The sequence below is a fragment of the Beta vulgaris genome, chromosome 4 (genome assembly GCF_026745355.1).
Source record: "Beta vulgaris subsp. vulgaris cultivar EL10 chromosome 4, EL10.2, whole genome shotgun sequence".
In the NCBI taxonomy this organism is placed as follows: domain Eukaryota; kingdom Viridiplantae; phylum Streptophyta; class Magnoliopsida; order Caryophyllales; family Amaranthaceae; genus Beta; species Beta vulgaris.
Genome location: NC_079205.1, coordinates 17,353,675 through 17,380,343, shown reverse-complemented (window position 1 = coordinate 17,380,343; position 26,669 = coordinate 17,353,675). Strand labels below are relative to the sequence as shown.

The window sequence follows — 26,669 nt, the reverse complement described above, 5'->3', positions numbered from 1 at the left end:
CTAATAAAGGCTTAAATGCAGATGCTATAATAAGACGACCTCAAAAAAAGTAATCTATATGGTCAAATCATTCAGCAACATTGTCGAATTCCTCATCTGCTTCCATCCAATCCCACACGGTATCATCAAAATCTGAGTCTTCACGGTTTTGCTCATCTGTTGCAACACCATTAAGAGTGACATTTGCATCCATTACCATAGGCTCTATATCTTCCCTTGATAAGTTAATTCTGTATCATCAATACTAACAAGGGAAGTCGAGCCATTGTCTTCGGGCACACACCTATTAGAGTGTGCAACCTCTTCACCTTCTCCAAAATCATAAATGTCCCTTGGAATTGCATTCATAACATAATTCAACCTCGAGCTAATAGGATCTGGAGCATACCAAACTTGGTGCACTTGAGATGACAAAATAAAGGGATCATCCAAGGAACAAAACTTGTTGACATTAACACAAGGAAGCCCATAGTTATCCTTCTCCTCTTGGTACCACTCACACCGAAACAAAACAACGCTAAACTTAGACCAATAATTCAGCTCTATAATTTCAATAACCGAAGTAAGCCACCTTCCCCAAAATTGGATTCTTGTCCTTAGTGCTTGCAAAGCTTGGAGTTAATGCAACTAAAGATACACCACTATTTTGAGTTTTACATCTACTGTCACGTTCTTTGGTGTAAAATCTAAAGCCATTAACGTAATAGCTTGAATATCTCTTTGTTGTAGCACTTGGACCTTTAGCTAACCAAAAGATGTGATCTGGCACATCGCTCACCATTGCTTTATTTCTAAACCACTTAGTAAACTCATGGCTACGGTCTCGTGCCTGAGCCCACTTACTTTTCCTTGACTGACAACTAACATACAGTTCATGGTCACTGCATTATAATTTTCAAAAATAATTATGAGCAGGTAAGTTATTAAGTTGGTAAGTTAATTAATGCTATTATTTATCTTTACCTGATATACTCATTGAATTCTTCTCTATTAGAATTGAACAAGGCATATCGATGCGCCTGTTGAAGGGAATTAGCATCCAAAATGAATAAGTTGCCTTTCCTTCTCTTCTTTCCTCCCAATGGATGACCAACCCTTCTAAAGATGATAACATCCAATTTACCTTCCTTGTCTTCATTGGAATGAGTTGACTTCACTCCTTGCATATACCGTGCAAGGAAATTTGAGCACTCATCTAATCAATACCCTTCTGCCATGGATCCCTCTGGATGGCTTCAATTACGCACATATGACTTTAATGTACAGAGATATCGTTCAATGAAGTACATACAACTCCCATGCACAGGACCCCTAAGCTGAATTTGAGCCACTAAATGAACAGGATGATGTACCATAATATCAAAGAATGAAGGTACAAATATCTTCTCAAGCTCACATAATGTCTCAGTTATTTCAGTTTGCAAGCTATCAAGGTCTTTTGGATCAATAACCTTGCCGTAAAGCTTTCGAAAGAAAGCTCTAAGCCTAATGAGAGGAATTGCCACATGCTTGGGTAAAGATTTTCTCACAACAACTTGTAGTAGGTAATGCAATATAATGTGTGCATCGTGACTTTTATACCCAACAACTTTCCTTTTGGAGGAACTCACACAACGAGCAATATTAGATGCACACCCATATGGTAGTTTTGCTTCCTTCAAAGCTTAGCAGAAGATATATTTCTCTTGAGGTGACATAGAAAAGCTTCCTTTTTTGAAGAAAACATGTTTACCATCATCTGCAAGTTGAGGATGCAACTCTTCTTTGAAACCTAAATCCATAAGATCAAATCTACCTTTTGCGTGATCCTTTGTTTTTCCCTTAATATCCAACAAAGTCCCAAGTAGATTGTCACAAAGGTTTTTTTCAATGTGCATCACATCCAGATTATGCCGACAAGAAATATCCTTCCAATATGGCAATTCAAAAAACCATGGTCTTTTTTTCCATGGATACTGGGGATCATTCCTCCTCCTAACAGTTTTTCCAAACAAATTTTCAAAATTCAACAACTCACTATGAACTTTGATCCCAGTTAAGGGTTTTGGAGGAGGTCGTTGCTCCTCTTTTCCATTGAAAGCCTTCTTACTATTTCGAAAAGGATGATTTGCATCCAATAGTCTTCGAAAGTCCATGCAAATTTACCCTTGGTTTTCCAACCAGACGACATTGAGTACCCTGGAAAAGCACTAATGGTCCACATTAATGTGGCATGCAATTGAAAAGTTTGATCATTGTACTTATCATATGTTTGAACTCCATTATTCCACAAATCTAAAAGTTCTTCCTTCAAGGGTTGCATGTAGACATCAATATTATTGCCTGGAGACTCGGCACCAGGAATCAACAAGGACAACATAAGGTACTCCTGCTCCATAAACATCCAAGGGGTAAATTATAATTGATTAAAACCACAGGCCATGTGCTATGTGCAATGGTCATTGTTCGAAAAGGATTGGACCCATCACTAGCTAAACCCAACCGGATATTTCTAGAGTCCTTGGAAAAATTTGGATACAGAGAATCAAAATTTTTCCATGTCAATCCATTCGCCGGATGACGTAGATTCCCATCTTCCTCACGTTCATCAGCATGCCAAGCCATGGATTTTGCTGTCTGGGAACACATGAACAACCTTTGAAGCCTAGGTTTCAATGAAAAATGCAATAATACCTTGGCCGGAATGCAAGACTTCTTCTTATAAAGCTTAGCTATACCATTTCATTATTGATTCTCTTCCGGTTGTTTCCATTTTGATGTATGGCAAACATGACATTCTTCTGCATCTTCATATTCTTTCCAATACAACATGCAATCATTAGGGCATGCGTGAATTTTCCGATAATCAAGTCCTAAATCTCTTATTATTTTTTTAGCTTCATTAAAATTTGAAGGAAGGTTGGCATTGGGAATAACCTCTTTCCAAAGCTTAAGAAGATCATCAAAAGCCACATTACTAAGACCATGAAGAGTCTTGTAAAGGAGGAGTCGAATGATGAAATATAGCTTTGAAAAGGTCTTACATCCAGGAAACAACTCTTGGTTGCCTTCTTCCACCAATCTATGAAACTTTCTAGCTTCCTCATTTGGCCCTTCGGAGTTCCCAGCCCCGCTATGGTCTCTCTGAACCGATCATGCATTAATTCATCTATGCTAGCATGCATGACAAAGTTATCTTCTTCCATAACATCGACTTGCCCCATGTGTACATGGTCCTCCCCATGGAAACTCCAAATTTCATAGTCATCCACAAAGCCATCCACTTTTAAGTGATCATAGACTTCACTTCTATGCCACCAATACCGATTCTTACATTGCTTGCATGGACATCTAATTTGATTCCCTCGGGATGCCTTAGCAAATGAAGCATTAAGGAAATTAACCAATCCATTTTCAAATTCAGGCAAGCTTCTAGGTAGCCTCATCCAACTCATATCCTCCCTCAAACTATCCTGAAATTTTTAGTCAACTAACGTGAAATTTAAAATTTAAATGATAAAATTTCATACATAAAAATATAAATGATATATCATTGACAAACACTTTAAATGAAACCATTATCATCAATCAATGAAACTTATACAGTTGAAATACTACTATAACCGCACGAACAATAATATTATAGGAATTATCATTAAAATTTAACCTAATTATTGTAATTGACTCCACGATATGCATAGAAATTCATGAAGATGAGAAAAGATTTTCAATTGCCAAAGCCTTTGAAATACTAGTAATGAACCTTGACATAACTTAGTCTTATGGTGTCAACATTAGTCAAGTTTAAATTTACAAAACAAATGGCATCACAATAATAGCTACAGAAGTAGAGCTATACAGCAGTGATGCAGCAATGAGCACAACAATAATGACGACCAATAGTAGAAGAATAAAAAAAGAAACATCAAACCTAGCATCTGAAACTTTAAACTTAGAAGCAACTTAAAATAATACTCAATTTAAGTAATTATATTACTTACAGCAACAAAATTAAGTATCTAGAGACTACTAAAATGACCATGAACTGCAAATTATCACTGTGGGAAACTTATAGACATTTGATATCAGCCACGCCTAATTATTGAGCAGCTCAATATGTAAAAAGCTGTAAAATAATATTCTTATTTTCTAAAATCTAAATGCTTAAAAATATTGTATGGCAATTCCTTTTCAATTAGTTGTGGCCATACTATTACTTAATTTTAACAATTTTTAATGTCCATGTGCAACTTGCACAGGCACATTCTAGTAACCATATATCACAATTCATCCAGCAATCCAAAAAATAGGAAAATTCAGCATGATAACCATATATCATAATATAGCCCAAAAATAAGAAACTCATATGGACGCTTACAATTTGGAGATAAAACGCCTAGAAATCAGAATATTAGCTCAGAAATCGCCCAAACTTTTGATTGAAATATATCCCAGAAACTTTCGGTATGTAAAAGATGAAGGTGATAAAATTGATGAGCATAATTCTCAAATCAGAAAAAAAATTCAAGCATAATAAGATGAAAAACGAACACTTATAAATTTTAGGGTAAAATTCGCCCAAATTTCGTGAAATCCTTGCTGAAAATTCCCCCAAATTTCGTGAAACCTAGCTCAAAATTCGCCAAAAATGCCTTTTTTCCTTTCTGGAATTCGTCACAGCGAGTAGCAGATTAGTATATACGAATGAAGAAATTAAATTATGAAAAAATTCGAGTTAGAATTGAATAAGGATGAAGTAGTTGCAAACCCTAACTAATCTTCTCGGAAGTTTAAAAGAAACTAAGAAATTGCAACAAGGGCGGTTGAATAAGCTGTTTTGTTAATTTTTTAAAGGAATATTCAATGTTTGTTTGAGAAATCTTCAGTGGCGGTTGGCTGGTTGAGGAATGAAGTTTATGTTTTCTTTTTGAAACGAGGAATGAATTTGTTTCAGGGAAAAATTGGGGATGGCGCGTTATTTTTGGATAGCTCGCTTCTTTTTTTTTTTTATTTCCTACAATGCGACGTTTTTCATAAAGGGTTGCGTGTAAACGTTGCTTAAATCAGTAGAATGCAACACTTTGGCTAAAACGTTGCTTAAAATGTTGCATTAGATTGTAATATGCAACATTTCGATTAAAAGTGTTGCAACATTATACTATTTGTTAAATAATGCAACACAAAAAAAAGTGTTGCAACCATATTGTTGCAATAGCCCAGTTATGTAGTAGCTAGATATTTTATACCATGCTTATAAATCAGATTTACTGAATACGTACAATGTACACAAAATAGTATGATTGTTTCACACAATTTGCATGAATTGGTATGTATTATTTCATTTCATAGATGTTGAATGAAATAGGGCAGCCAATTTTAATTAGAGTGCACGAAATAAGGGAAAATTTCAGAAGAAATAAATTCACAACATGAACTTATATAAGAATCAAAATAAACCACACACAATAAAATCATCATACGTTAGAGGTCCACTACTTTTTCTTTCAATAATTATTATACTCTAGTCATAAAACACATATGTTTTCTAATCTTCTTTGATCTTTAATAAAGGAAGGAGGAGAAAGAGAGAATCTTTTGTGACGAATACTAAAAATAAGGGTCATATTCACTTTAAATTTTTTATTAAAAAGTTGGTGTTATATTTGCTGCTATATAGACGTATAACAATTACTAAGTTTTACCAAACACTTCATGTATCCCTTGAACTACAACAGTGCAAGGCACTATATGTATGTTCATATTTACTAAGAATTTCAACTTGTAGACACATAATTGTGTCTCCCTATTTTAGTACCAAATGATGAAACATATCGTCGTTCTACTTGGTTCGAACTAAAGAGAAACAATCAAAAGTCTTGCCCAAAACCCTTTTTAAGCCCAAGATAATGTTTAAAAGTTCATTTAAATTAAAATTCAATTTCAAACTCAATTAATTATTCAGTATAATTAATTAATTTCAAAACAAATTTTTTATTAAATTATTTTCATAAAACTAGATTTTGTGATTTAAATCTGTTATGCAATGATAACTTTTGATCAAGATAAGTTAAAATGATTGTTTAAGATAAAAATTGAACTTCGGCAAAAAAAAAAGAAGCAGAAATGTCTTGCACACAAGGATGATACGCTGGACGTGACATTGTTATGCTCGACGCGACCATGATTTGCTAAGCTCATCGAGTCTATTGCGTGGCACACGACACTAATGCACTAAGTGCATCGAGCCTGCGTAGTGCAAGCTTTTTTTTATCCGCAACTTTTGTTTTTCGAATTCTAATTGTATTTGTCATTATAAATACTTTGTTTTCACTTGTATTGTTTAACGAACTTGACATATATTACAACATATTTTAACACTTATATATAAACATCAAAACCTCTCAAAAATTCTTTCAAACATGATCAAACCAAGAATATTTCTTCTTCCTCCATTGAATGTTTGTTTTTAAGAACTCACCTTTTCAAGGCTAACACTAGTAGAGAAAGGTCGATTTGCGTCGGACCTGGGACCCCTATTTGTGTCGGACTTAGGTCCGATGGCACATGTGTCGATGCAGATGACCTACAAGTGACATGCGTCGTATGCGGAAACGACGCAGATGTTTTACCTATTTGCGTCGCACGTTGTATATGGTGCGACGCAAATCAGGCATTTGCGTCGCATCTTCAGCCATGTGTGACGCAAATCAGGCAAAATTAATTTCTAAAAAAAGAAATCTGCGTCGCATATTCCCTTAGGTGCAACGCAAATTAGCATTTTATATATAAAAAAAATCAAAGATTCCAACTTCCAAAATTAAATCCACAATAATCCACCAATAATCCACAATAATCTTCGTTCCATTTGCACACTGAATTTTACCCTCATTCCAAAATTTACACCAAACTGAATTTGCAGACAAACAATTGCAAATCATGAAATCATACAAAAATAATGAACTATCAAAATCATGAAATTAACAAAGGAATTATCCGAGATATGAACTACCAAAATGAACAACCATCAAAAATCTGAACAAACTATAAAAAATCTAAACAAACTAACAAAATAATTATACAAAAATAATGAACATCTTCTCTTCGAATTTTTGTTCGTTCGCTGCTCTTCTTCGAATTGTTCACTGAAAATTCGAAATATAAAATCTTGGTCTGCAGATCTGGAATTCAATAAATTTCATTTTAATTTATACCATAAATTAAAAAAAAAATACCAAAATTTTTTTTTCCGAAAAACAAAGAAATTTATAATTAGAAGAGAATTGAAAAGAACCTCAGCGAGAATTTGAGAGACTTTAATTGCAAATTTTGTTTCAATTGTCGTTCGCTGCTCTTCTTCAATAACGTTCATTGTACTTTGTTGTTGGTGTTGTTGGTGTCGTTCGTTCGCTGAAGGTCGCAGGAAAACAGAGTTTAGAAGTTAAGAGAAACGGGCGAGGAGAAATTAGGGTTGAGGGAGGGAGGGAGGGAGGGAGGGAGGGAGAATTTAGGTTGGAGGAAGGAACAAACGAAATGGAGAATTTGAGAGTGAGTGAGAAGCGACGCATAGAGTTTGAGAGAGTGAGAGAATTTGAGAGAGAGAATTTAGGTTAAGGGAATGTTAAGGGGTGCGGTGGGCTGGAGTTGGTTGGTGGGCCGCGAATCTGCGTCGGATGGGCCATGAGGTCGGACGCAATTTGGTCTTTTTCAACGCACTAAAGTACCATACGACGCAGATAGTGAAATTCATTTGCGTCATATGGGTCACGTGGTCCGACGCACATTGGGCTTTTGCAACACACCTTTGGTCGATGTGACGCAGATAGCTCATCCTGGTGGCTGGTGCTCATTTACACATGATGTGCGTCGTACTCTTCTTCATGTGCGACGCAAAGAACACTTTTGCGTCGTTTGGCTTTACATTCGACGCATTTCAGGCGACGCAAATCGTCGTTTTTCTACTAGTGTAATGATTGATTCCTCCGACGTCCCTACGATCAGACCTAGGCAACAAAGGTATGATTCTTGAGGGTCCTTAACCTTTCATTTCCATTTTAATTCACTAAAGTTACTAACAAGTTTTTCATGATACAGATCATTAAACAGTTCATATGTTCTTGTATATTCTAACCTTCAATATTTCTTTATATTATTCATATATGTATGCCTATAAATTTATTGCTTTCATCACCTCGTATGTTTATTTTTGCTAATCAAGATCTAAGTAAATGTTCTCATGCCTGATAAGATAATTTGGATAGTTGTATTAGGTTCATATTAATTTTTTTTACGAGAAAAATAACCAATTTATTCATAATGATCTCCTGCAAATCTGCCATTACAACAACATGAACATCAAGAGGAAATTCCTCCAGCCAAACCCGTAGACTATCAAAACTATCACTTAGTTTAGCTAAGTTGTGAGCAACCCCAATCCCTTCTCTCTTGACAAAAGAATAAGAGATTAATTACATTGCATGAAAGAGCTAAGTTAGAAATGTGATTCAAAATTGATCAAAGCAGCATTAGATCTTTTCTTTCTTTCTTCAGCATAGAATAAACTTGGATGTTATCTGTCTCCAACACAACCCCGCTTCCATGGATGTCCTCAATGTGTGCCTCAAAGCCATGGCCTCCGCCACAACCACCTCATATCTTCCCTCTAGGATCGTCTAATAGGGCGTGCAAAGCGACCAACAACACAGGCCCCGCCTTTTAGATCAAGGACTCAAAAGTCTCAAACTAAATGTTTGATATAGTCATATTATTCAAAATTGAGCTTTTTTGGACAAAAGTATGATCATAATGCTTATTTTATGATATATTTTAATGATATTTTTACAATTTCTGCATAATGTCTTTATATTTATGGCTCAACGTTATAATTAGCACAAGGATCACATAATTCAAAGATGGCCTTGCTTCCCTCTACTTTAAAACAAGTGGTAACCAACACATCTCCAGTATTATCTCGCATAACTGCCCCCAATCCAGTGCTTCTATCATTAAAGATGGTTGCATCCTAATTGATCTTGTACTTGCCTTCTTCTGGAGATTTCTATACAGAGTTCAGCTACACATGATTCATCTCCACCTTGCTTATCTTTGCTGCCTGCTCATATTCTCTAAGTATACCCACGGCCTTGTGAATAAACTTCTTCCATATTTTTCTTTTTTCCTTCAAAAAACTAAGTGTTGCGCGAAAGCCACACTCCCAGCTCGAACTCCAAAATATATCCCACCATGTCGGGTCCTTGTACTTGCTTCGAAGAGTGAGACACCGTTATCTAAACGAGCTTTCTTCGCTATTTGGATCCTCCATCCTCAAAGGAGAAAATACCACAACTACTAGCCTCTCTAAGATTCCTATTAATTGATTGCTAATAAACTTATCACTAAAAATTGTTCTGCTTGTGTTTAATGAACCAACTTAATTAAACTTTTTAGGGTGTTGAAATTGATTGTTTGGTTATTAAATTATATAAAAACTATAGTCTGATCTATGAATCGTGTTAAGTAGAGGCTAGCAATGGGTAAATGTGATTCATGAGATCATGTCACCCCCCCCCCCAAACTCGATTTTTGGTCCAATGACAAATCATGAAGTTATGACGGGAAAATCTACATTGGATAAGTCTCTAAATTGTCCTAATAGTTTTCCAATATCCAATTAAGTTTACGAGTATCCCTGTAAAAACTTATTGGCCGACTTCTTTTTCAAAACTAAAACATTTACAATTAATTAGTCAATCCGTGCTCATCCTGCTTTTATTAATAAAGTAATATGTTTTTCAAAACCTTTTTATTGGTGTTCAAGATCAACCAATGACAGTTGTATAACAAAATCCAATTCCAAGTCCTACGTATCAAGCCACAAGACTTTGGCAACTATTTTAAATTGGTAACGTACATTATTGTGACATTAAATTGGTACCATTTGAATAATGTTTTCTTTTAAATAAGTCGTAGCGAATTAGATGCTTTTCGGTGCTAGTTTTTTCATTCATAGGCACCTCAACGGTAACAATAATCATAGAAACTAATTTGATTAACCTTCATAAGACAATTTCCTTCAGAATCAAACTAAGATCCCAAAGGTAGAACCAATTTTACAAGTTTACAACTCATGAACTTAATTTGAATAAAGACCACCGTACCATTAGTTCACTTACTTTCATAATTAATCTCCATGAATACCTCAATAAAATTAGCAAAAATAATAATTAAACAAGTTATATAAGTTGTTCCAAACAAATTCTTTAGCAAAATCAATTAACGGTTTCTCATAATTAATGTCCTTGACTAAGTGAACCTTATTTCTCTGTCCTCTTTTTCTTTTTCTTCTGTATTACAACATGGGTTCTCTTTTGTCAATTTCTCATCATTCAACCAATACAATCTTCAATTTTTTCTATTGCTATTAAAATTGAAATAGGGCATATTTTTGTCTTGTAACGTCAACCTTTTATATGGTTTGAAATAACACTTACAAATTCAAATTGCTAAATTCAAACATTCTTCTCCTACCTAATTCAAACTAATAATGAGAATGGTACCAATTGCCTGTAAATTTGCTACCAATTGTACCACATTGTTACTAAGTTGGTTCCGACCTCTCGACAAAAAATTAAAATAAATATTTGGCACCAATCCAATGTTCTATTGGAACCATATTGAAGAGCAATTAGTATCCATCTCATTAATCATATCATGTATGTAGTGCCAAATTTACTAGTATTTGGTACCAAATTATCTTGTGTTTGGTACCAAATTCAATTGTGCTTGGTACCAATTCAGGAAAATTACGTACGAGTAATATCAAATATCCATGCATCTTGATAAAATCACTTTTGAGTAACATTGGTCTTGACATTATACCTTTTGTATATTTTACCTCGATTGAAATTAAAGCTCACAAAAAGGGGTAAATGAATTACGATTTACGAATAATCATATCAAAATCAAAGTCAAAAAACTGAATTCAACTAAAAGTTGAATATTGCAATTTCTTCCACTGAAAAAGATACATACATTCATTAATCCATCTAACAAAAAAAATTCATTCGAAATAACCATTTTTATCAAATCAAAAATCTAGATCTAATTAAAAAAAGTATATAAGAAATTACCAACAAAGGATTCTAATTACAAATAAAATCAAATCAGAATTAGAAAATGAAGAAGAGATTAAAGTTTAAACAAAATTACAGCTTAAATTTTATTTTAGAGAGAGAAAAAAATGGGAAGCTTGGAGATTAAATGAAAGAGAGAGAAAATCAGTATAAAAACCAACACAGCAAAAAGGCAAGAGCTAGTATCATACTATCATCCACAACCCAATAATCATAGATGGAAAATATTGCAAATCATAATTTTTAATCCTACAAAACTACTCATAAACAAAAAAATTAAAATTTTGGATAACCCGATTTCTCGATCTCGTCGATTACTTTTGATTTTCCAACACATACTCAGAATTAGCCCTCCTAGATACCCCATTAACACATAAGCATTTAGTACATTGCTTTTGGACTTCCTTGAATTCTGCATCCATGTATAATAATTGGAAAGTTTCTTCAACAGCAAAACCAATGGCCAACGGGTGCAAATACATGTGCGAGTTAGTTGGCGTCAGCCTAGTGCTCATCATTTGTCCTTGACTCCATCACTTTCATATAAGCCGGGCCAAACTGATACAACAAGGTATGCTTGTCAAGATAGCCATCGAAAAAGCTATTAATAGTTTCTACTCTTTGGGTGGTCTTCTACCATCCCAAAACAAATGTTTCATATAGGCAGGAACCCACATCTCTTTCTTTTCATATAAACCTGCCAGAAATATGTGACGTATTAAAAACCGAACACTTGTGGAACCTCGTATCAATAAACATATTAGTACCATCCATCTCTTACATTGGTACATATTATTATCATTAGTTTTACAAAAGTAGTACCGTTGTAGATATATGTTTAATACAATGGTATCTAACAATTTCCCACATTGGTATCTATATTAGCAAAGAGTTTCCAAAATGTTATAAATAGGTACCATTATATAAAGCCTTCTGTACCACTTTAGAAAGCTTTTGGTACCATACACAATAATTCAAAATTTTACATGGAATTCTATTACTAAAGAAGTTCAAAATTATCCTGACAACCATGTATCTTCTTGCAATTTAAATTTCACAATAGCTGCAGTCCAACTCTCTTCAAACTCCGCCTCAGTCAAACTATTATATATTGCTTTCAAAAGTGCCTTCTTTTTATCCGGAAAGTTCTTTTATCCCCCTAGTTTCTTTACAAATTTGAAGGTGATATGCCATAAACACCACCGATGTAGCGCATCAGACATTTCAATGGATAGAGCTCCTCGCATTGCAACTGTTTGATTGGTTAGGATGCCAATCAGACTTTTCCGCATGCATGCATGCCAACCATATACGGAACACCCACTGGTAAGTTTCAGTGTCTTCATGGGATACCAATGCACATCCAAGCAATATGCTTGGCCATGGTGGTTAACACCAACAAAATTGACAAATGGTAGTTCATACTTGTTTGTCAAGTATGTTACATCAAAACTTAATACATCCCCAAACTCCTCTCAAGTAACTCTACTCGTAGCATCAACCTAAAAAATGCCCTTGAGAGACCTGTCTATATCTAGCCTATGCATGTAAAAAAAATTCTGGTTATCTTTAGTCATTTTAGTAAAATAATCTAGCATAGCCTTTGCATCACCGTCTTTTAACTTCAACCTCTTATAATTGAGAACTAATTGTGCAAGTCTTTTTTTGGTAATAGCTATGTCCTAAACACCTGTTTTTTTGTAGCGCCAAACTATTGTGAATTTGGGGAACCCGGACCCCAGCCTCAATATCATCAAATAAATTCCTCCTAACGTGGCTATCCAATTCATCTTTTCGGTACATGGATATGTATCGTGACTTGCAAGCGGTAAGGTGTGGTTTTTGTGGTTATTATATGAAAAAGGATGACTATATATATTATATGGGTGGCTTTAGTCCATAATAATATTAGTATGAATCAGGCACACATAAACTTAGCTCTTTTTAAATGTTCAATATAGTCTATACTAATATATTAAATGACATTCCTAAAAAAAGAAATATGCCACACGGCGCTATACGTTAGATAGTTTATTTGTTCACTTCAAGGACATCACATACAATACAAAAAAAATTAGAAAATACAAGTTATGAGATTTGATCCCAGGACTTCAAACTTACATATTAAAGTCTTAAACACTAAAGCAATTAACGTTTGGCGTAATAATTTTAAAGTAAAATTTTTTTTTTTGCTAAGTAAAGTATATATTAATTACCAAAAAAGAACCAATTATAACCAAAACAAGGACAAAGTAAGAGCGAACCAACTAGGTTGGACCTCCCTTAACCAAGCTCTTCAAACAACTATACAATTCTGTTCTTATTCTCCTCTATCCACTCTTGATCTTTGACAGAAATCTTCCTAGGCTTTGCAGCTATCATTCGACTAATTAGAAGTTGTATCATCTGCCTAGTTATTTTCTCAATTTTCGAAACCACTAGATTCCAAGAATAATTTTAATATAAAATATTAATAAATAAAAATTATAATTACTTGAGACATAGTCCATGCCTAAAAATTAGTTATTATTAGACGCCTCTCAGTTCTCACGTGTTTCCCCTCTTTCAAACACTAAGAAGGCGTTATTGTCGTATATGACATGACAATTTTATGAATCTTTTGTATTACTTACATAATGTAGATGGAAAATTTTGTAAGAGGTTTCAAACATATGAGGAAACTTTGCAAGTCATAGTCCAACCACGTAAAAAACTTCCATTTGTGACAAAATAACGTCAAGCTAAGTAGTATTAGCCTCTGCCTGGGTATACATCTCTGGTTACGATTGTTGTAGTTGTTTTATGGAAACCATTAGACCCATATGTGCATATACAACGTGGATGTCAATTACTTACGTATTTAAAGTGTTGAAAATTTTTTTAAAAAAAAAATTGGTAAGAAAAATTCCTCAAAGAAGCCCTCACACAGGACACCTCACCAAGAGGCCCATTACAAGCCAAATACCCCCAACTCCCCCTCCCCCCTTAAATCCCAAGCAAATATATGGGGTAGAAATCGAACCCTAGATCATGTTAGGGAAGATGGAAAAATTCACCACTTGAGCCGACCCAATTCCTTAAAATGCTGAAAGATGGTGTCCAACACCTAAGATCAAGTCTTTTCTACATCATTTACCCTTGTGGCTTTTCTCCACCAAAAGTATACATATAATAGTTGCATAAATGGATTTCGCCAAAAGCCGGTTATCTATTTCCATCAGCAATTATGAACATATATGAAGTACTCCCTCCATCCCATAATATAGTGCTTGTTTTTTTTTATATGGTCTCCAAGATGTAACTTGGATCTTTAATATCTTCAATTTCGTATTAATAAAAAAATATAAAAAGTTGATATTATGAAATTACACAAAGACGAATCTAACAAGATCTCACATAAATATTTTTTTTATATATAAAAATGAGAATTTTCGGTCAAAGATTATAAAATTTGACCCATAAAAAATGAAGTATGCATCATATTATGGGACGAAGCTGGAGGGAGTATTACTCTGCCTTTTCCGCGTTGAGGTCTTGAGGAAGGATCTTTGTGGAGATAAGGAAACGGTGATGTGATAAGTTACATGATCATATCGACTTAAAGGGCCACGTACTCAAGACATGATACTTTTGCATGTTATGTTGCCGCCAAACTAATAAAAGTATTTTTTAAGAAATTAGGTCAGAACTCTAAATTATACAATTATAGCAAATTAATAAACTATTAGATAGATTCATTTTTCTATTATACCAAATCAGATGCCTAGAATGAATCGCATCAAATCAAATAAACAACGGAGAGGGATCAACTTATGTGGTGATTTTGTTATTCACTTTTTCTCGTCCTTCACTTCCTATAACTCATCAATAAAAATTATTTTCTCTGTGACAAATCTATTCAAATATTATTTTAAGAGGATCTTCAGTTCTTCACTTGCTATATGTCACCAAGGCCAGGCCTGAGTCTTGGGAAGTGCGAGCGTGCGACCATTAAGGGCCGAGGCGGGAAGGGAACCCAAAAATGTATTAAAATTGTCTTCTATATGGGCTTACGAAGTATATTTATATCTATATTAGGTTTTGACCCGTGTAAAATGCACGGAATTTTTTTTAATTATAAATTTTGTGACTTTATGATGTTTCTCCCAAAATCATGGGGTGAATATTAGATCGTGATTCAAATTTTTTATAATCATATTGTTTCTGAGGAATATTTTAAAACTGGCTTATAACCCGTGCGTTCAATGACTGATGTAATTAATATTATCGTGTGACGTTGACTGAAAAAGTTTTTGCTCTACACATTGCTTCACATTGAGGACCAAATAAAATCACAATTCGCTCCATTATTGGGATTCAATCATGCAATCACTTCTTTTTCCACTTTCTATTGTCCCTAATCTCCACAGTCCCTCTCACCCCCACTCTTTTGTTGTCTTGAGATCCTGTGATCTTTATCACAAATAAAATTTCAAACGTTTGGCTTGATATGGCTAACTGAACCCGTGCAAATATCAAACCGAAAATGGAGATTTAAAACATAGCTAGAATTGTTACATTTAATTGAACCTTTCTCCTGAATTTAGGCAATATCATATTTAAATTAAATGGAGATTTATTCGAAAAATTGCTACATGTGATCAATTGAATCTTATGTTATCAAAGAAAAAAATTTCCCGTTCAATTCCAGATTTATTCGAAAAAAGTTATCCAAAAAGTTTGACCACAGATTCATTGAACACACTTGATATTTTCAAAAATGGAGAAAAAATGAATTTGATTGTGTTTTTATCATACGTTAGATGTGTGAGATTCAGATGTTATACATAAGTTTTTATATGAAGATGATGATTCACTTTCTAGATGTTCAAATTAAGATGGAAAAAGACAGAATTTTTATGGCAGTGAAAACTAAGAGTTCTAAGTAAGGTTTGTTACAGTTTGGAACTTTATTAGCAGACTTAGATTTTGTTAAGATTATATTCGGCTTCTAGATAGAAGTAAGATTCTATGCACCTCTCTTAGAATTTAAAGCTTGTAAGTTTCATACTATTTGACCTATATTTTTTTATTTATTTTGGAAACTAAAATATAGAATAAATTGTATTGTCAATTTTGTTACATGCACAATTCACCCTTTTTTTATTTTATTGTGAGTTTGTGATTAGCTAACTCAATAATACTTGTTCCAAATGAACGGTAATATATAGAAATAAAAATCAATTTATATGTGAAAAATATATTATATGACATTTTATCTTTTCTTTGAGATGAACACCTAGAAATTATGAGCTCTCAAATTTCATATGTATGGTAATATTTTTTTTTAGTTGTGATTCGGTTGTTGTGAATAAACTAAACAAATATACTTCCTCTGTTTCAAAATAATCGCTACACTTTGACTTTCACGCTTGTCGATGCACTACATTGACTACTAATATCTTTAATTATTTATTAGAGTAAAGTATTATTTTTTGATTTTCTGAAAAATATACATTGAGACAAATCCGACAACATATTACATTATAACATTTGATTTTATCTAATAGTAAATAATGCATGGTCAAACCTCATTCATGAATAGTGGAATTTTCAAATGTAGCAAGTAATTCGAAACGGAGGAAGTATATGACTTGTAAACTTCACAAAGATACAACTACACTAAAATTATGGACAATAAATTTCACATAAGTTCTATATGTAATTTTAATCTTTCACCTTACACAGAGATGCCATACATTTACCAGTTAAGATAGCATATTCCTAGCGGACTTTAAATATTTGCGATGTGATATTTTGTACAATGAAAGGGGTCCCATTGTTATTATACTAAACTTTAAGACATCTCATGCTTGTTGTTACAATTAGACTACCCTCCTTTAAGTTTTACAAACCTCATGAGCCAAGTAAAGATTAACTTTTGTTGAGACTTTGTTATCTTTTCTTATTTATTAATATATTGGCTAATCCGTTTTTCAGTTGATAGTTTAATATTAGGTGTTAGTACATAAGATGTTTAAGATGTTTAGACTTTTATGCAAGTATTAGTACATAAGATGTTTCTTTTGTGCAAGCTAAGTGTTAGTACATAAGATGTTTATTCTCTTATGCAAGCTAACTGTTAATACATAAGATGTTTATTTTTTGTGTTATACATGAGGTGTTAATATCAATTATTATTGATTTTATCGTGAATCGTGTTTTGTATTGCTAATCACATTGTAACTCACTAATAATTATCATCGTTTTATGAGATACAATGTAGTCTTTGTAATATGACGGGCCACGATTTTATAGTTTGCAATGAACTTATAATTTTGATGGTATGGATATGTGGTCAATGATCTTGTAATTTGAACTTTAAAAAAAAAACCTATAATACAACTTATTGTATGATTAATACGACCCTTGGTAAACTTTAAGTTTAATATTATAATATGTTAAGACCTCTGTTTTAATTTCGGTTTAAGAAGAGAGTACAACATGTTCATTTAAATAGTTTTAATACCTTAAGTAGTACCTAAATTATCAGCTTCTTGCTATAAATTTATTTCTTAATTAGTGCCAAAATATATGATTAGTAACTCAAATAACCGAATTTAGAGGATATGAAGTTAGTTTCTAAAATACCGTATTTAAGGGGATTATGATTTTTTTAATTAGTTCGTAAAATATCGGATTTAGGAGATATATTTTTTTTGGCAGTTTTATGATGCATAAGTAATTACTAATTAATAGCAATCGATTCCTAAAATTTAGTTGATTTACATTCCATAACAGAGAACTTTCTTAAATAGCTTTCCAATTATATGCCTAAAAAAAGTAATGCATAACAGAAATATTTAGAGGCAAATACACGTGGCAAAAAATTGTAAAAGATATTACAAAGGATTGACACACACCAACAATTCAATTTGCTCTTGACACATAAGCAAATTCTTACTGCTTTATAGTATTATATAGATCAATATATTAAAAGGCATTCTTAAATAAGAAATGACGTCATGTGGCACTCTCCTAAGTATATTTTGGCCTTTTCATGTTGTAGCTATGCTCTGATATTGGGAGTATTTTGTGATTTTTGTTGATACATCAATAGTTTGGTGTGATTATCTGTGGAGATAAAGTGATTTCACTCGGAATCGTGTACATTGCAAGTTTAGAGCAATTGTAACTAGCATATGGTGCTAGCCTTGGTTCTGCAATTACAAGTTAAGTTGTTTCTTTTTTCTTTTAGTTGAATTTATGTCGTACCCATTTTAAATTTTTAATTTTGACGTTTTGCATCCCTGTACCCATCCGGCCGTCCCTATATCCGTTTCCGTGCTACGTAGAGTGTGACCAACTTTCCCAGATTCCTGGATCCGCCACTACATGTGTCCACATGTAATAAAAAAAAATTTAGAAATTACATGGTATAGGATTTGATTACAAGAATTCAAGTTTATATACTAACTGATTATTTGGTTGATATGACAAAATATGGAAAATAGAAATTCCTAAGAATTGAAAATTTGGTGAGTTGTTTGGTTGACAATAAAATAGCGAAATGTAGGAATTAGAAATTCATAGAAATTTTGAGTTCCTACAAAATGGAGGAAGTTACTTAAATTTCCATGGGAATTTAATTCAGCCATTGTCATCAAACAATTTAACTAATTTTTCATCAATTTGATTAAGTAATTTATTTCTTATGAATTGCAATTTCATGAGAATTTTGGCTTCCCATGTAATCCAAATGACTACTAAAGTTTTAACCTCTAGACCAAGTAATATTTAGTGTTATCATCTTAAAATCTATACAAATATATTTAAAAGTGTGCCTGTGGCAATATATACACGCCATGTGGCACCTCTGTTATATTAAAAAGCGTGTGCGAGAATTGTCCAATAATGTGTACATAAATTATGTCAATTAACAAAAGTAAAATCACCTTGCAACAAGATTTGAACCCGTGACTTCTTGCTATTATACATGACACAATTACCATCTCAACCAACTTTTAATTATGCTTTAACTGTCCACATTATAATATTTGCACCTTTTAAATGTTGAGTTTTCCTTAATATATTTTAATGGGAATGAAAAAAATGCATATCAAATTCGGAAAACAACATCAATATGAGACAACGCTTGGACCCAAATACTAGTATTATATTAATAAATGAAAATCTAACTATTATTATTATATTAAACGACGTTTCTAAATAAAGAATTGTGCCACGTGGCGCTCTGCACTGAAGTGTTTACTTTATGTGCTCCACATATGACTAAAAAAATTATAAAATACATGTTATTAATTAGATTTAACCCCATAACTTCAAACTTATTTAATGAAGTTTTATCCACTAAACCAATTAGTATCTGGTGTTCTAATTTTGAAGTAAAATTTTAATAAATTAAAATTATAATTACCAGGGGAATAGCCCGATTCTAAAAACTAGTTAGGAAATTTTAAAGTGCAATGTGTTGTAATATGGAGAGATTTAAGCAAGATTGGGAGAGTTTGCTATTGTAGTTATGTTGTATATTTTCTTCCACAAAATGCAGTATATATAGTGATGGGTGAATGATTCACGCGGTGATACATCATGTCACTGCAATTACACAATGAAACGTCTAATCTTAGGCGGTAAATACAAAGTTGGTTTTTCTAGTCACTATTTATATAATATATTATGACACTCCCCTTGAACGGATCATAAAACGTAAACTACGGGGTGAAAACTGGCTCATTATAAACTTTACATTTGACAAATCTTAATGAGATAAAAAAAAAAACATAAAGGAAAACGAGTATAGTTTGGGCTTTGATGATATGCTTGTATGCTTTTATACCGCGTTAAACCTTGCAAAGAAAAATCCTATGGGATAAAAACTTGGACGAAGTAAAAAAAGAGTACATAACATATAGAGCTCCCTTTCAATTTAATGTATATCCCGAAGACGACTCGTACCAATCAAGTGTACAAGCTCTTAGAATTTCTTGCCTGGTAGTGCCTTTGTGAGTAGGTCGACCAAATTGTCGCATGATTGAACTTGTGTGACATTGATTGTTCTTTCCTTCTCCAAATCGTGAGTGGAAAGATTATATGATCGATATGCTTTGTTATTTCACCTTTGATATCACCTTCTTGAATTTTCCCAATGCAAGCGGTATTATCTTCATGGATGATGGTTGTAACTTCTGTTGCTTTTTATTCGACTTTCCTTGAGTATGTGATGGGTCAAAGATCTCAACCATACACATTATATACTAGCTTCATAAAGTACGATTAATTCAACTTGATTTTGATGAAATAGCTATCACAGTCTGTTTTGTTATCTTCCAAGATATTGATGTATTTTCATAGCTAAAAAGAGAATCCATTTGTGATTTTGCATTGATTGGATCTGATAGGTAGCCTGCACAAGCAAATTCTACAATAGTAGGATTTTCGTCTCATGGATAAAATAATCCCATATCTGTTATCCGCGTATAATGAAGTAAGTGTTTTACACCATTCCAACGTATGTTTGTAGGTTCAAAGCTAAATCTAGCTATTAAGTTGACAGAGAATGCAATGTCTGGTTTAGTATTGATGGTGTTGAACCTTAGTTTTGATGATGACAAAGAAACAAAGATGCAAACTAAGTAGTGAACTAATGAGTTATTTAAGTATATGATTTCTAAGGTATCAAAGAAAGAATTGGGAGAATACGAAGTCAAGGAAGAAGTCAAGAGAGGATTTCAAAGGCTAAGTAAAGAAGTTTCTATAAGTTGATACTGGAGCAAGCATTGGATCAAGAAGATAAAAGCTAGGCGTTTTATTTTCTAGTTCCATATAAAGGAACAAAGTAAGAATGGTAAGGAACAGTGGCAGTTTATTTGAGAATGAGAGTTTGTTCCTTTTAAGGAACAAACTAAGTGGCACTAAACGAATTGTTAAAGGAACTTGTTATAAAGGAACTAGACTTAGGCGTGCTGTAGTTAAACGGTACTATATGAATTGAGTAAGTCATGCCTAAAAATTAGGAAATTCAGTTTAACTTAGAAAATCAGTTTTAAAGAAAATCTTTTTAAGAAAAGATTTTTTTTTCGGAAAATAAGAAATAATATATCCGGTTTTTAGAAAGTTTATTTAAAAGATAATTTTCTTAAAGATTAAAATTCAGTTTTAATAATAAAATGTTTTTATTAAACTGATTTTCGGATAAAGCTCAAGGAACTCCTATACTTTAGGAGTTGTGGCTAAATATATCCACGTTCATATGAGATCATGGGATCATGGGACATGATGAGAAACGTGTTCCTTAGGGGAAGGAACATCATGGGTTAATGGACTTAACATGAATCGAGTTTTACTCCCACGTTCTTTGTGATTCACTATAAATATGAAGTCTAAATAAGTTCCAAATGTGTCTGACTAAGTAATTAAGTGAGTTTAACTAATTAAGTGTCAGTGCCTTCATTCTCTCATAATAGCCATTTGTTCTTTGCTTCTTACTCTAATTCCACTAAGCTTATTTCGATCAATTGTATTTTGGTTTTTGGGGTAAGGGAACTTTGAGTGAAGTTCTGTAAGAAGAGGCTTTGAGTAAGCTTGTATGAGTGAGAAAACTTCGAGTGAAGTTGAGAGGAACTCTGTTAAGGGAACAGTGGCTCAGGAACTTGAGTTTAGGAACTCAAGGTGTGGCTCGAGTTAGAATTAGGTTGTAACAAAGTTGTTTGGCCTAATTAGTGAAAGATGAGTTTAAAATCCCTAGTGGTCGAGGTTGTTTCTTCTTGTTGGGCCCAAGAAGTTTTTCCTCGTAAAAATCCCTTGTGTTCCTCTAGCTTGTTTATTCGTTTAAGTTTTAATTTCCGCAAAAAGTTACGTTTATTTCTACACCTACAATTCACCCCCCTCTTGTAGTGTTCCTAGGAAATAACAATTGGTATCAGAGCTAGAACTCACGTAAGATAGGAAACCCTATTGAGAAAAAAATCCAAGGAACAATGAATACCACCGAGAAACTTGAAGAAGGTTATTCCACTCAAAGGCCTCCTATGTTCAATGGGAAGTACTACAACTATTGGAAGAACCGCATGGAGATATTCATCAAAGCTGAAAATTATCAGGTATGGAGAGTCATTGAAGTTGGTGATTTCGAAGTCACAACTACAAATGACAAAAATGAGGTAACTCTAAAACCCCTCTCTGATTATGACAAATCTGATTTTGAAAAAATGGAAGTAAATGCCATGGCTATTAAACTGTTGCATTGTGGACTTGGACCCCATGAACATAATAGGATCATGGGATGCAAATCCGCAAAGCAAATATGGGATTTACTAGAAGTAACCCATGAAGGAACTAATGAAGTTAAAAGATCGAAAATTGATTTACTTATGAATCAATATGAACTGTTCTGCATGAAATCTAAGAAAGCATCGAGACATGTTTACTCGTTTTACTAACATTATTAATGAGTTGGCTTCTCTTGGAAAGTTTATTTCATCTGAGGAACAGGTTCGAAAGGTTCTTAGGAGTCTTCCTAAGGACAGATGGATGGCTAAAGTCACTGCTCTTCAAGAAACAAAAGACTTCACTAAGTTCAACTTAGAACAGCTGGCAGGGTCACTTATGACTCATGAGCTTCACCTTGATACTGAATATGGTGAAAGCTCCAAATCAAAATCAATTGCTCTCAAAGCAGATGATGAAGATGATTCGGATTCAGAAGAAGAAGAAGCAGCCCTCATGGTTCGAAAATTTCGAAAGATGTAAGGAACATGAAGAATGGAAACTTCAAAGGTAAAACTAAGAAATTTTCTAACAAAGCTGCTTGTCATAAATGTGGTAGTACAGATCACTTCATCAAGGAATGTCCTCTTTGGGAAAATGACAAAACCAAAGAAAGGAACAAGGAACGCTTTGCTGAAAGGAACAAAGAATCAAAGCACCTTTCTCTAAGGCAAATGTGCGCAAAGCTATGATAGCTGCTTGGGGAGATTCAGAGACGGAAGAAGAAGAGGAACAACAACTGAAGAAACAGCAAACCTTTGCCTCATGGCAAACACTGACGAAAAAGAAGATGAAGAAAAATGTTGAGGTAAGTCAACATGGTCTTGAGTCAGACTTAGATGTAAAACTAGGCTGAAATATATGATCTTCTTTATGATGCAATTCTTGAATGTAGAGATGAACGTGAAAAACGTAAACAAACGGAACAAGCCTTAAAGGCTGCAAGGAACACATAGAATGGCTTAAGAAAATGAGAACAGATGTTGAAACAAGATTCTTTGATTTATTTGATAAAAACTTAAAAATCAAAGAATTTATGAAAGTTTGAAAAAGAAAATTATCTAATTAATTTAGAGATTTCACACTTGAAGGAGTTTGTCCCTGTTCTGAGTTCCTTTGATATAAGATCAACCCTTTGAAAGGATACAGATCTGAGATTGAAAAATTGAATAAAGAGAAAAATTTTTAAAGGAACAGATCTGTAATCTTAAAAAGGAACTGGTTGTCGCAAGGAACAGAGGCAAAATCATGAAAGTTCCTAAGTGGATTGAGAAACCACAGACCAAAAGAGGTCTTGGTTTTGAAAACTACAAGAAAAGGAACAAGACAAAGAAATATGTTGATCTACCTAATGATAATTTTGTATGTATTGTGGAAGGTAGGTCATTACATAAATCAATGTCAACTAAAATCTGAGATGATTGGGAAAAATGTGACAATAAGTAAGAAAAATGGGTTGTCAAAACAAATCCTAGTCAAGAACAGGAACCCACGAAAGATGGGGTTCCTACAACTAACACTAGTTGATTTTTGCAGGTTGGAGTGAGGGGGAACAACACATGGTATCTCGATAGTGGTTGTTCCAAGCACATGACAGGAGACAAAACTAAGTTTCTCTCACTCACAACCTATGAAGGTGGAAGTGTAACATTTGGTGATAATAAGAAAGGTAACATAGTTGCATGGGTAAGGTGGTAAGTCACCACTACACTCCATTGAAAATGTATTTTTAGTTGAAGGTCTAAAACATAACTATTAAGCATTTCTCAATTCTGTGACAAGGAAATACTGTAAAATTTGATAAAGAAAAATGCTTGATCATCAACATTAAAACTAAGAAGGTTATCTTGGAAGGAACAAGGAAAGGGAACACATACATTGTGGATCTAGACCTTGTTCCTCAAATCAATTTAACTTGTCTTAGTGTTATTGAAGATGATTCACTTCTTTGGCACAAGCGTCTAGGACATGCTAGCTTTTCATTACTTGAGAAACTTAGATCAAAAGACTTGTTTTAGGATTACCATCCATAAAATTTCATATTGATCAAGTTTGTGATGCATGTGCACGAGGTAAGCAAGTAAGATCCTCTTTCAAATCTAAAACGATTGTAAGTACCACTAAACCATTAGAATTAATTCATATGGACTTATGTGGACCCATGAGAATTCAAAGCAGAAGTGGAAAGAGGTATGTACTTGTATTGTAGATGACTACTCTAGGTATACTTGGGTTATCTTTCTTACTAGTAAAGATGAAACTTATGATGAGTTCCTTGTCTTCGCTAAAAGAGTTCAAAACTTAAGTGGTTATAAAATAATGCACATTAGATCAGATCATGGCAAAGAATTCGAAATTATAAATTTGATGACTTAAGCAGAGATAATGGCCTAGATCATAATTTTTCTGCCCCTAGAACACCACAACAAAATGGTGTTGTAGAAAGGAAAAATAGAACTTTGGAGGAAATGTCTAGAACCATGTTAATTGCTAGTGAACTTCCAAGGAACTTTTGGGCTGAAGCTGTTAATACTGCTTGTCACATAATTAATCGTGCCATGATGAGACCTATCATTAATAAAATCCTTATGAACTTTATTTGGAAAGAAACCAAATATCACCTATTTTAGAACATTTGGCTGCAAATGTTATGTGCATAATAATGGAAAAGATAATCTTGGAAAATTTGATGCAAGGAGTGATGAAGCAATATTTTTAGGATACTCCTCACATAGTAAAGCTTATAGAGTATATAACAAGAGAACTATGTGTGTTGAAGAAAGCATTCATGTAATCTTTGATGAATCTGACAAATAAATCCAAGCATACAGGTTGATGACTATGAGATGGGTTGTAAACCAAGTAGAAGAAGCAGATTCACAAGAAGAAGAAGAAGTGAAAGAGGAAAGGAACGAGGAATTTGAAAATAATATCAATGATCCTGTTCCTCAAGGAGGAAAGATGTTCCTGTTCCTCAAAATGAAGGAACTGAGTCCACCGAGGCTAACAGAGGAACAACAGATCAGAGTTCCTCATCTACTCAAGGAACTCATGAGGAACAACATGTTCCTATAAGAGAGTTTCAACCAAAACCTTGGAGACAACAAAAGTCACATCCATGGAACTCATAATCAGCGACATATCCAAAGGTACGCAAACTAGATCTCAGTTAAGGAACTTTTGTGCATTTCATGCGTTCCTATCAATGATGGAACCAAGAAATCATGAAGAAGCCTTAACTGACTCTGATTGGATTACTGCTGCAAGCTGAATTAAATGAGTTTGAAAGAAACAAGGTATGGCATCTAGTTCCCTCATCTAAACAACAAAAAGTAATTGGCTTAAAATGGGTGTTTAGAAACAAACTAGATGAATATGGAACCATTGTAAGAAACAAAGCTAGACTTGTAGTAAAAGGTTATAATCAACAAGAAGGAATAGATTATGAAGAAACCTTTGCTCCTGTAGCTAGATTAGAAGCCATTAGAATTTTAATTGCATTTGCTGCTTACATGGGATTTAAACTATATCAAATGGATGTTAAGTGTGCATTTTAAATGGCTATCTAAAGAAGATGTATATGTTGAACAACCCTCGCTTTGAAAATAATAATCTCCCAAATCATGTCTACAAGCTTGATAAAGCTCTTTATGGGTTAAAACAAGCACCTAGATCATGGTATGAGAGATTATCAAAGTTCCTTTTAGAAAACAATTTTAAAAGAGGAAAGGTTGATAAAACCTTGTTCCTAAAATCTAAAGGAACTGAATTTTGCTTGTTCAAATATATGTTGATGACATCATATTCGGAGCTACTAATGAAACATTGTGCAAAGAATTCTCAAGTCTCATGAGTAATGAATTTGAAATGAGTATGATGGGTGAGTTAAATTTCTTTCTTGGACTACAAATCAAACAAACTGAAAAGGGAATAATTGTTCACCAACAAAAATACATAAAGGAACTATTAAAGAAATATGGCCTCGAAAATTCAAAGATAAATCACACTCCTATGGGAACTTCAACTAGATTAGATGAAGACTCCATAGGAACAAGTGTTGATCAAACAAAATATAGAGGAATGATTGGTTCACTTTTGTATCTAACTGCTAGTCGTCCAGACATAGCTTTCAGTGTTGGTTTGTGTGCTAGATTTCAAGCAAATCCAAAGGAGTCTCACCTACTGCTGTGAAGAGAATTCTTAGATATCTTAAAGGAACAGATGATCTTGGACTCTACTATCCAAGAAGTGATACATTCGACTAAAAGGATATGCAGATGCAGATTATGCTGG

General features: G+C 33.5%; 1 protein-coding gene across 1 annotated transcript in view; it reads right to left on the bottom strand.

Annotated features, from left to right (window-relative positions):
• Positions 1-1,235: 1,235 nt before the first annotated feature.
• The window catches only part of LOC125496516 (uncharacterized), a 36,813-nt gene continuing 11,379 nt past the window's right edge, over positions 1,236-26,669 (bottom strand). Inside the window, exons 2-7 of the mRNA XM_048641997.1 lie at positions 3,210-3,452; positions 2,770-3,123; positions 2,413-2,616; positions 2,178-2,368; positions 1,733-2,088; positions 1,236-1,663 (exon numbers count right to left, since the gene is read on the bottom strand). Coding sequence (XP_048497954.1) covers positions 1,236-1,663; positions 1,733-2,088; positions 2,178-2,368; positions 2,413-2,616; positions 2,770-3,123; positions 3,210-3,452 — 1,776 coding nt within the window. The remainder of the gene's footprint in view (positions 1,664-1,732; positions 2,089-2,177; positions 2,369-2,412; positions 2,617-2,769; positions 3,124-3,209; positions 3,453-26,669) is intronic.